Here is a 13,355-nt window from a genome sequence, read left to right on the forward strand (position 1 = left end):
GCCTTGGAGACGGCAATCTCATAAGTAGCAAGGTCAGATACCCTAACATCCCGGCGCAAGATCGGCCGTAAACCCACCAGGAAGTCCATCAGCTTGGCTTTGGCATCATTCGCTATCAGGGGCACAAAGTGACAGCCCCTCTCGAACTTACGGATAAACTCCGTAACCGACATATCCCCCTGTCTCAGACTCATGAACTCGGTGGTCAGCCTGGTGCGAACCTCCTCAGCAAAATACTTGGAGTAGAAAACCTCCGTAAAGCGGGTCCAAGAAAGTGTAGCCAATGTCAGGGCTACCGAAGCTCTTTCCCACCATAAGCGGGCGTCTCCAGTGAACAAGTAGGTGGCACATCGGACTCGGTCTGCGTCCCCCAGCTCCATAAAATCGAAGATAACCTCAAGGGATTTGATCCATCCCTCGGCAACCATGGGGTCAGATGCCCCAGAGAACTCCTTCGGGCGCATCTTCATGAATCGCTCATACACAGCCTCGGGCCCTGTCGGCCTGGCTACGGCTGCGGCTACGGCTGCGGTATTGCCCCCCGCAAACTATGCGAAGAACTGTGCCATCCCAGCTAACATCTGGGCACTCATGTCCGGTGGGGGCGGTGGAGGAGGTGGTAGGTCTCCCTCCGGTCTACGCTCCTCTCTGTCCTCTAGGCGAGGCTCCACCTCTCTGTTGCGCTCTAAAATGCGTCTAGGGGGCATACTGTTCCAACATAACCCATACGTAACTAACATGCATAATTCCATAATTTATTTTAAATGGACACTGAAGTACTGAAAATCTGGAAGCATGCTGACAAAATAATTCATGCTTTAACTAAAATGCTGAACAAAATGCTGAACTGAAAAACTTACAGACCAAAGGCGTGGCTTCGTGAGCTTCTCGCGGTCAGTAGTAGTGAAACCCTATACAGAACCACCGCTCTGATACCAACTGCGAAGGGCCTAAAACTCCTTTCTTGAAAATTTGCGGAAAATTAAAAATTTTCTTTTTAAAAGAACTTAAATGGCCTCATTCATAAAATCACTGGTGAATCAAGTTCAATATTTCACAATATTGCAGCGGAAGAAAATCAAAGTTTTGCCAACAACAACGATTTAAAAATATCCAACAACTGATAAAAATTGTTTGCGAAGAAAATAACAACTGCTGCTCTGAGGTCCTCGGGTGCCACTACTGCCGACCCAAGCTGGCTCACTGGTCCCCGCCCTCGGCCCTGGCCTCATCAGTACCTACAACAATCAAGTCTAGTGAGCCTAAAGACTCAGCATGCATAAATCGCAGGTAACGAGTAAAAATCTGAATTTAAAATATGCATGTGATAAAATATCCTGTCCTGAGGCATACTGAAAATAATCTGTACTGAGCAATTATAATACGTGCATAACTGAACTGGAAGTCACTGTAAAAATATTTGCTCCTTGGAGCCTGTACTGAAATAACTGATAAAATTTTCTGTTGAGATTATGTTTTACGCCTGTGGCCACTGCACTAAGCTGAACTGATCGGTAACTGGCTACCGGGGAGGCTGAAACTGAACTGAGCTGGCCGGTCACTGGCGACCGGGTGGTACCATACTGAACTGATCGGTCACTGGCGACCGTATAAAATAACACTCCCACATAGTGAATGAACCACAAGCCATATCGCATAAATCTCAAAAATAATCATTTTCTGTTTAATGCACGTAAAATAATTAACTGGCATAATGAAAATTCCTGTAATTTTACCAACTGGATTGGATTGGATCGTTCCCAGGCTCGCTGCAACCTAACTGTGCCATGAAAAATATGCAATAGCTTAAACATGACCAACTATGCAATTTACGTTCAAAAGATGCGACTATGACACCTAATGACTTCGCATTTAATCATGACTCAGAGCCAACCTGAACCGACACTGAACTGACGTATAGTCATGATTAAAATACGCTGAAAAATCATAAAATAATGTTCCTAAAATGATAGGGTCAAAATCTAGGTGAAATGGAGGCCAAAACACGAAACGCTCTTTCAAGAGTCAATTTGGCACATTGCACCGTAAATTCTCGTACGACCTCAAAAATGATCCAAATGACAAACGGTCAAAAACATGACCTTCCTAACTCAATGCGGCACTGTCCAGTCCAAGGCCATGAGCTAAAAGCCAACTAAGAACTCGAACGAGCCTCTGAACCGACACAGCAACTTGCTGTAATTTCCAGCAGCTGCGACCTAGCTTGCATCGCGTCGTTTGCGAGACTTTTGGCCATTGGGGCTTTAACCACCGACCAAAGCCTCTCCACAACGTCCCAAGGAATGATTTGAACCATGGCTAAGGGCCCTAGGCCAGCCAAAATTCGCCTCATTCCAGCAACCACCCGAAAGTTCTCACCGAGGGCCCTCATGCGTGCGTGTGTAGTGTTTATGCTATGATCGATGTCTTGCGTCGTTCCAGTGGCCATTTGATTGACCATGGCACGATCTAGACATCTAGGAGCATGATATGAACCGTGGCTAAGGGCCATAGGCCAACCAAGATCCACACCAAGCAACAAAAGAAACGAAACCATATGCTGAAAAATGGAAGGGCCGAATGGGGAAAGGGGCTGTTCTTGTTGATTATTTAAAAACCGATGAGCCATGGACCAAGCCACCAAAAGGGCAACTTAGTCACGTCTTAGACATGCTAGGGAAGTGATCCAACCATGGCTAAAGGCCCTTGGGGCAGCCAAGATCAGATCCTTCCTCCTTGACATCCAAACTGAATTTTCGAATCACATTTCTGCACTTATGGGGAACTTGCTGTCATTTCGGTTTTCCAGCAAGTATGGGGCTGGTTTGAATGGACCAACATGGTCCTAATGCATCCTACTACATGTATACAAGCCGCCTTGGGAGCCTGGAGTCGATCCAATACCTGAAACCATCAAAACTTAGAAAAACGTGAAGCTTGTCAAGGGAAGTCGAAAATTCTGCATGTGTGTTCCAAAATATTTTGACATGGATCTCGATTTTTGCTTGCTACAACATGATCATGTACTGAAAAATAAATGATAATATGACTTGATTGAGGTTTGAAAGAAATCTAGACATGCCTGGTTTCGTTTCGAAAGAAAACGAAAAGAAGAGACGAGACGGCGCGGAGGAGACGGAGTGGCTTGCTTCTCTACCTTTCTTGGCTCTCGATTTTTCTCCCTTTCTCCCTAGCTACTATCCACGTTTTTTCTACTGAAAAGGGGTCTTATTTTCGGTGGAGGTGGAGGGGGGAGTGATGGTTATGAAGGTGAGGAGAAGGGTGCACAAAAATAGGATCATATCAAGACCAAGTCCACTCCCCTTTTGAATTTGAATTTTGAATTGATATCAAATGAGTTGGTGGATGCTTCTAGGAGGTGGTGGCCGAAATTTAGCTTGATTCTAGACTAGGATATGTCCATTTATTTAATTAAATTGTGCTCCCAAAAATCCTAGAATTATTCTACTAATTACATGCAAAGAATTGGTCAAAGTTGGTGAGTTGGAAAATGAATCTTCTAGCACTAAGGGTGGCCGAAAAATGCATGATAAAATAAAGGGAAATGTTGATTATCTAGTCAACTAATAATCCTTGAAAGCCTTACTAATCCTTTAAATAATTTAGTGAGCTAACCCCTTAATTTAATAACTTAAATGAGTTCATTTCTTAATCACCTCAAATAATTAAATTAAATCTTCAAACCTTCCTTTCTAACTTAAATGAACTTAGTTACTAGCTAAATTAACTTCTGGAAATATTTCTCGAATCTTAAATTCTATCTCAAAACTCCAACTCCGGTCCGGCCTCACTGAAAATACTGAAATGCTAAAAATCAATCTACTGAACTGAAATAATGAAATAATTAACTTCAAATAAATGCATTTAAAATAATTATGCAATGAAGTCAATTAAATTTAAAAATCTAGAATTATGCATGGCTTATACGTCTACTGATTTACGGGTTCTACAATCAACTTCAAACAAATGCATTTAAAATAATCATGCAATGAAGTCAATTAAATTTAAAAATCTAGAATTATGCATGGCTTATACGTCTACTGACTTACGGGTTCTACAACTTGATTCCTCCAAATAACTTTGACAAGGCCAATTTCTTTGTTTCTCAACACTTTAGCTTTGCGATCAAGAATTTGAACCGGCATTTCCTCGTAGCTCAAGTTAGGTAAAAGATCCAATGATTCGTACTGAATAACATGAGATGGATTAGAAAGGTACTTACGTAGCATGGAAACATGGAAGAAATTATGAACTCGATCCAAGTCAGGTGGTAAAGCAAGACGATAGGCTCGGTCTCCAATCTTGTCAAGAATCTCAAATGGCCCAATATATCGAGGACTTAACTTACCTTTCTTGCCAAATCGCATAACTCCCTTGAGAGGAGCTATCTTAATAAATACATGATCACCAACCTCGAATGCTAAAGGTCATCGTCGAACATCGGCATAACTCTTCTGTCGAGACTGAGCTGTCCTTATTCTTTCTTGTATCAATGCCACAACATTTGCTGTTTGTTGAACTAACTCCGGGCCCAAAATCTTCCTTTCACCTACTTTTTCCCAATACAAAAGAGATCGGCATTTTCTTCAATATAAAGCTTCGTAGGTTGCCATGCCTATTGAAGACTGATAGCTGTTATTATACGTGAATTCCACTAAAGGCAACTTAGAATCCCAACTCCCCGGGAAATCAATCATGCAAGCTCGTAACATATCTTCAAGAATTTGGATTACTCTTTCGGATTGCCCGTCGCTTTGAGGATGTTATGCTGTGCTAAAGGCCAACTTGGTGCCTAAGGCTCTGTGCAAACTCTTCCAGAATTCAGAAGTAAACTTGGGTCACGATCAGATACAATTGACACAGGGATTCCATGAAGTCTTACAATCTCAGCTACATAGACCTCAGCATACTGGTTCATTGTAAACGTTCTTGACTGGGAGAAAATGAGCCGACTTGGTTAACCTGTCAACAATCACCCATATGGAGTTGTAACCCTTTGGTGTTCTTGGAAGTCCCGTTACGAAGTCCATGGTGATGTGTTCCAACTTCCATTGAGGTATTGGGAGAGATAACAAAGTTCCAGCAGGTCTTTGATGCTAAATCTTAACATGCTGACAGGTTAGACATTCAGAAATAAATAACATGATATCTTTCTTCATACCTGGCCAACAATAAAGACGTCGAAGATCTTGATACATTTTTGTACTGCCAGGATGAACTGAATATGGCACTGTATGAGCTTCAATAAGAACATCCTTTCGAATATCATTACCCATACGAACACATATCCTACCTCGAAAGGTCAACAACCCATCACTGTTCAAACAAAACTCAGAAACTCCTGTCAAATCACTATTATTCTTCAACTCTAATAATTGAATATCCAATTTTTGTTCCCTTAAAATTCGATCGATCAAAGTAGAGCGAAGAACTAATGCAGATAATTGACTTACTATACCTGGAGATACCAGAGGTATTTCATTTCTTTGCAAATCAAGTAACAACGGTTTCTGAATCATGGAACCCAATAAATAACTGCATTTACGACTTAAAGCATCCGCAACCACATTTGCTTTTCCGGGATGATAGCTAATGGTGCAATCATAGTCGTTTACTAGTTCCAACCACCTCCGCTGCCTCATATTCAATTGTTTATGCGAAAATAAATAACTCAAACTTTTATGATCTGTAAAAATTTCACATTTCTCACCGTATAAATAGTGCCGCCAAATATTTAATGCGAATACCACAGCTGCCAACTCCGAATCATGCGTGGGATAATTCTTCTCGTATTCTTTTAGGTGTCGAGAAGCATAATCAATCACTTTCCCACGTTGCATCAACACAACACCTAACCCCTGCTTTGAAGCATCTGTATACACAACAAAATCCTCAGTACCACAAGGAAGTACTAATACAGGGGCAGAAGTTAACTTATCTTTCAAAGTTTGGAAAGCTTGTTGGCATTCTATGCTCCATTCAAATTTGATAGCTTTTCGTGTCAAGCTCGTCAATGGCAATGCTATTTTTGAGAAATCCGCTATGAAACGTCTGTAATACCCTGCCAAACCAAGAAAACTCCGTACCTCTGAAACTGTCTTTGGAATGGACCATTGCTTAATAGATTCAATCTTGGATGGATCGACTACTATTACTTCTTTCGATACAATATGGTTCAAAAACGCCACTTGCTCTAACCAAAACTCACATTTCTTTAATTTCGCATATAATTGCTTCTCCCTCAATGTCTGTAACACGATCCTTAAATGCTCACTGTGAAGTTCTCGTGTCTTAGAATATATTAAAATGTCGTCAATAAATACAATCACAATAGCATCCAAATACGGATTAAAGACACGATTAATCAAATCCATAAACACTGAAGGAGCATTAGTTAATCCAAACGACATCACCAAAAATTCATAATGGCCATACCTCGTTCTAAAAGCAGTCTTGGGTATGTCCTCCGTTTTTACTTTCAATTGATGATATCCAGATCGAAGATCGATTTTCAAAACACGGTGGCCCCTTGCAATTGATCAAAAAGATCGTTGATTCGAGGTAAAGGATATTTATTTTTAATAGTTACCTTGTTGAGTTCGCGGTAATCAATGCATAACCTCAATGATCCATCTTTCTTTTTCTCGAACAAAACCGGAGCTCCCCATGGCGAGGAACTAGGATGAATGAATCCTTTATCTAATAGCTCCTGTAATTGATTCTTCAATTCCTTCATCTCAGTTGGAGCCATTCTGTACGGAGCTTTAGAAATTGGGGCTGTTCTGGACTCAATTCAATAACAAACTCTACCTCTCGATCTGGAGGTAACCCAGGCACATCATCAGCAAATATATCAGGATATTCCTGAACCACTTCAATATTCTGTAATTGAACATTACTGTCCTTATTCACATCCGATACTAAAGCCAGAAAACTAGTACATCCCTTATTCAACAATTTAATAGCTTGCAAGCAAGAAATAATGGGAGTACTTATCGATGAGCCTAGACCAACAATTTCATTATTCTCATGGTCATCAATTAAAAATTTCACGGTCTTTTCCACACAATCAATTACTGAACGATAAACAGATAACCAATCCATACCCAATATAACATCAAAAACAACCATCAAAATCACAATAATGTCAGCATACAACAATCTCGAACCTATTTGTACCGGACATGCCTTAAGGATACTAGTAGGACAAATCTCATCACGAGAGAGCAACATAATATTAAAATGTAACGACATGACAGTAGGTTCGCGAGATAAAGAGTGCATAAATACTTCAGACATAAAGGAATGAGTCGCACCAGTATCAATCAACATAAGTGCTTCCTTGCCAGATATTAGAATATTACCTGATATGACTGAAGAATCAGGATTGGCACCCTCTTTTGTCATTGTGAAAATCCTTCCTTGAACCTTCCCTTTATCATAGGAGAGAGGACACTTTTGTGCTATATGTCCCATTTCCTTGCATCGATAACATCGGCCACTCCCAACTAAACACTCACCTTTGTGTGGCTTGCCACACTTAGGACATAACGGTCGCTCCATCTCTGAAGAAGGCGCCGAAGGTTTATTGCGTTGTTCCATCTTGCCTTTTCCTTTGTAACCACCTCGAGTACTAGTACTTGTCCCTTGCCCTCTCGCTTGAAAAGATTGCCTTCTTAACTGCCACTCTTTTTCAATATCTTGTTCGTCATGCTCGGCAAGTAGGGCTCGCTCAACGATGTCTTGATAGGTGATCGCTTTTGCCATGTGAACATCCCTTCTAATTTCCGATTTCAATCCACGAAGGAAATGTTCTCCTTTGTCTTTATCATTTTCAGCAATAAATGGGACAAAAATACAGCCTTCTTCAAATTTCAAAGTTTACTCTGCGACGGACATAGCATCTTGCTTCAATTCAAGAAATTCCTTCACCTTCTTAGCTCTAACTTCTCTTGAAAATTATTTGTCATAGAATAACTCTTTGAACTCTTCCCATTTTAACTCGCGAACATTGACTGTCACTTTAGTAACTTCCCACCAAATGCGAGCAGCTTTCACTAGCATAAACACAGTACAGCTCATTCTATCTCGATCAATGAACTTAAGGTAGTCAAATATAGCCTCCAATGATTTGACCAATTCAAGAGCTACAAGTGGATCGGGACCGCCGACAAATTTAGGAGGGTTCATCTGCCTGAATAATTCATAAAAACCTCCTTCAGCGCTTTCCACTCTACCCTGTCCTCTTTCTTGACCACGGCCTTGAGTTGAATGGTGGATACTCAGTAGCTGTTGAATTTGTTCACCATGTACATTCGCTTGTTCTTTCAATAGCTTACAAAATTCATCTACAACTTTTACAGTCTTATCAGTGGGAGAGGTCCTTTCGACCCCTTCAGTAGTCTTTCGTTTAGGAAGCATTTCCTACACATAAGCTCACTTTAACATAGACAGGAAGAAGTAATAAATCAATAGCAATGAAATCAAATCATTTCCCAATGTTAAATCAATAGATGCAGGATCGAAAACATATCGGATTGTCCTAGGTAGAAGAAGTCATTTATGGTCCAAGAACTTTCGCTCGGATACCAATTGAAACACCTCACTCCCATGACATTTAAATTAAATAAAGAACATTTGCGGAAGCCTTAGCATTTAAAAGGGAAAGGACAATATACCATTTACATCATAAACAGTTTCAACACTTATATACATGACCATTCAAAAAATATCATTCAATACATAGCTAAAAGCTAACACATTCAACAAAATACATGATATTTTAAAATTTCACATGTCTATTCTACCCCATATAAAAGAGACATGATAAAAAGTCTTTCCCCATGGCATTCTATATGACTTCTCCCGCCTCGAACAATCCGTTTCAATCATTTTTATCACCTGCATCAGATGCCATAACTGGAATGAGAATAAACTCAGTAAATAGAAAGCTATACATAGCAATTACATATATATAACTTTGGCTTAAAACGTGGCTATAACAATGACAATGAAAGTGTAATGATACTATCTTCAATGAACATTACATAATCAAGGCAATATGGATAGTATCTCATGGCATAATTTAAAGGAAAAGAAATGATATTATGTGACCTGTGACCTGTGACCTGTGGATAGTACCTCTTTGATATATAAATATATCAAAACTGTGAGAGATACTCATAATCATGTGATTGGCCAATGACATGCATGAATTACTATCATTCCTTAGCTTTAATCAAAGGAAATCTCATTGAGACATTTATACAAACACTTGGTAGGCACAATGATATATTAGCTCCTTGATCAATGAATTCAATTAAATTCCTTGAACAATGAATATTTAACAATATACATATCAATTATATGCCAATGAAAGGAGCTAATTAACAATAATATGGCTTGATACATATAAAAATCATGTGAGCACATGAAAGGAAGCTTCTACTTACAACCCACAAGCACTATGGTTGCTATGATAACTTCAATGGAATTCCTACAACATAATACATAATAACCATCAACAATTATCACCAATATCAAAAGACTCCATCAACTCAATATGAACCTTAATTTTCTTAAATTTTTCTAAACTAAATATAATTTTCTTACATTGTTGCTTGAAAATTGAGATAGGAGAATTTAAACAAGAACCTAAAATCCTTGAGCTTGATGTAGAAGATGAGGGAGAGAAACTTTGGAGAGAAGAAGGCTTGAATCGATGGAATGATAAGGGGAAAGAGGAAAATGAGTAGAAGGCCTTATCCAATGCAATATATAAACCTTTTAGTGCTTACAAACGTGTTTTTTATTTTTTATACAGGCCGCTTGGCGCATATGCGCGACTTTCGGGGCGCATATGCGCGCCCTCTTCTGCCCAAACATTAAACTTCAGCACCGGCACATATGCGCACCACATTCTGCCACAAAACTCATTTTTATCTTCCGAATTTGCAAAAGGGTCAACATAAAAATTGTAGCCCTATGTGTTTTCTTGCATCTCCAATTGGCCTCATGTCATTTGAAGCTTTGAGTAAAAAGTTATGCTCATTCTCCCAACATGTGTCAGTGAAGGAACAACGATACACACGACACACTTCGTGCCACTTTTGGCTCGTTTTTCCTATTGATTTGAACAAAACTCAAAACATGAAAGTTATAGCCTTATATCTTATCTTTTTAATGGAAGTGGCCTCACATCAATTGGATCAATATACAAAACATTATGCTAAAAACCACAACTACTGTCATCCTTTTCATAAAATTTCTGTACTCCAATCTTCTAAAAACTATAGTCATCAAAGCATCCACTCCAAAACCTCCACCAAATCCAATACCAACACAAACTCAAACCTTTTAACAATCATCAATGAACTCATTCCCCTCCATAACCATCAACAACTATGAACATAATACCAAAACAATAACCATAAACAATGACCATATTTTAACCATCCCAATTGTTAGTGTAGGTGCACGGCTAGCCAACTTGTGGCTCCGGCTTTATTTTCTCTGATGCAAAATAATCTTTATTTTAATAATATTTTACGATTTTATTCGATTATGGCATTATACTTTATCTGTATACAAATTCAAACTGCTTTGATAAAGTCCTTGAAAATACAATAGGTACCATGAGGTCTGCGTCCCAGCGTAAGATAATGAAACTAAGTAGGAAGCGTACCATATATTATAAACAGGTTCCTAGTCGATTCAGCCGCCTAAAACAAGGATAAAGGTCGCTCGAGCTGGAGACTAGCATCTGTAGAGTAAACACCATGTTTCATTGGTAAGGGAATAGATATATCCATTCACACAGGTGGGTGATCATATGATGATGCACTGAACAACCCTCCCTCGGACTGTCCAAGTGGTTCTCACTTATCTAGTGGAATAGTCCGCAGTTATGGTTGTACACCATTTGTCCTTTGACCCGAGACAATGTAAGGGCTATACGTACTAGCATGCACTTTGATCCGTTTACCGACTCCATCGAGGGTCATCAGGTGGCGAGGTTGGGTGTAGTTTCGAAATGCGTAGGAGAAAATACATTGTAGTCGGGGATTCAGCGTTTACCTACGGGTAAAGATATCCTATGTGGTCTGATGAGTCAATAGTGCAAGGAATCTTTGGCCGGAGTAAGACATGTGTAGTTTGGAAAGGTGTTTCCTCAGTTGCGCATACCATGACACTATTACTCAAAGATAAATCACATCGCTATCGAATTCATATGCAACTCTCGATATACCAATGGTTGCAGATTCGATCGGGATATATGTGTTTAAGAGACCATACTGTACGCTAACCATGACTAAAGGTTCTTGCAGGCACTATCAGTGATACCTAGGGGATCATGGGGCGATGCTACTAGACGCTCTTACCATGATCCGATGGGTACAATCAGAAATGAGTTCTGACATTCTTGATCAAGGTGTTGGTGAAAAGAATGAGGCTAACTAGGATAAGCCCGAATAAGAATAAATTTTATTCTAAATCACATGGAGATGTGAACCCACAACTAGCTGTATCCCTGAATCATTGAGGGTCACACAAGTACCGGATTATGTGTTCCCGTTGAGATAGTGAAATTTCAAGGAGTTGGAATTTGGCGACTATAGTTTGATGGAGATTAAACAAGAAGCTTATAAAGGAGTTTATGAGCTGATTCCATAGGATGGAAGAAATGGAAGTTGGCATGACTGCTAGACAAGGAAGAAGAGTGGAACTGCCTGTTTTGTGAAGGAATTCACTAAAACTGGCAGCTGCCAAAAATGGTAACTGCCATATATGGTAAGTTCTAAATTTGGTAAGTGAAAATTTTGATCTTCGAAATTTTTTATTTTCTTAATATGAACAAGATTTGTATCCTTGATACATCGGCGCTCTCGGATCGTTGATCGAGGTTATAATAAGTTCGAAATCATTTTTTTAGTGAATTTGGAATTTACTAATTAAATGATGGTGCTAGTAGTGGTGACTACTAACATGCATAAATTCCCATAAATATTCTAGAGGAGTCTAGAATTAAATTAACTAAGGAGTTAGTTTATAAATTGAATAATTTTTATTTAATTTAATATACATATACATGTATATATTTTATATGATGATATAAAATATGTGTATATAATATTAATATATCATTTATTACTAAAGGTTAATAAATACATTATAAATTAATTATATAGGAGTTTAAAAATAATGAAATTATTAGAGTCCTTGTGGGAGAGTGAGACTCCTAATTAGATTCGGAGTCTCTCTCTATATATGCACTACTAGAACTCATAATTAATTTTTATGATTTTACACACAAAATGGAAAAAAAAGCTCTCCAAAACATTCATAATTCCATGCCAAATATTTGGGAAAAGAAAATTTTGCCAATTGTTTTATTCCATCATGCCACACCACTGTCGTTGTTTCGTCTCCGTCTTTTGGAAATTCGGAGACTACAATCTCAACGCAAGAAATGTTTGGAATTACTAGTGCAATCCAAGCGATGAACATAGTTTCTGATCGTGGACCTAATTAGGCGATCAAAGGAGGCAAGCCGTTCGTAGAGAATTACAAGAAGGGCTATATCCGTCTAAACACCGGAATAGTTTGGAGTTCCAGCGTTAAGAACGCAAATATATAATTCTAAACACCCTATTGATGTTTTTAAACACACGATGACCAAGAACAAAATTTTTAAACTTCCGCTGGTCTTAGGTGCGAGAATACGATGTCCCAACACCAATAAACATAAACATAATCAATGACCATTCCATGTAAACTCAACCACCAAAACCATATAAAATATCCATTACTATACCTTCCCATAATAAATCATAAATTACACCATCAACAGTAACATGATAAAATGTCGGGATATTACATTAAAATTTAATAATTGTTAGTACCAGCTCAAATTTAAAATAAAATTTTAAAGAGTTTATTTAACCCACTTTTTTTTTTATCTAAAAAAATCTTTAGATTTATTTATAATAAAATCAAACCAAATCCTATAATAAAACTAAAAATTATTAATACTATCCATTCAAATATTTGAATTTTTTAAATTAGATTATGATTAAATAAAATTATATATTGATAACTAATCTAATACATTAAAATCTTTGATCGGTTAAATTTCATTAGCATCAAATCAAACATAAATAACTATCTAATCCATTCAAATCTTTAGATTGAATAAATTAGATTAGGATTAAATCAAATTATATAGAGAGAATGATTTAATTCATTAAATTCTTAGATTGTGTTGGAGTACAATAATTGTCTCTACTTAGTAAGCAATCAAAATGTGGTGACTGACCTGTACGGTTTAAAATATT

General features: G+C 38.3%; 1 protein-coding gene across 1 annotated transcript; it reads right to left on the reverse strand.

Annotated features, from left to right (window-relative positions):
• Positions 1-4,058: 4,058 nt before the first annotated feature.
• LOC142523828 (uncharacterized) lies at positions 4,059-7,788 on the reverse strand. Its single transcript, XM_075627560.1, has 4 exons — positions 6,832-7,788; positions 6,611-6,730; positions 5,183-6,311; positions 4,059-4,405 (listed from the first exon to the last, which is right to left on the reverse strand). The coding sequence occupies exons 1-4, from the start codon at positions 7,786-7,788 to the stop codon at positions 4,059-4,061; spliced, it is 2,553 nt and encodes an 850-aa protein (XP_075483675.1).
• Positions 7,789-13,355: the final 5,567 nt, after the last annotated feature.

This window comes from Primulina tabacum, chromosome 14 (assembly GCF_025594145.1).
Source record: "Primulina tabacum isolate GXHZ01 chromosome 14, ASM2559414v2, whole genome shotgun sequence".
NCBI lineage: Eukaryota > Viridiplantae > Streptophyta > Magnoliopsida > Lamiales > Gesneriaceae > Primulina > Primulina tabacum.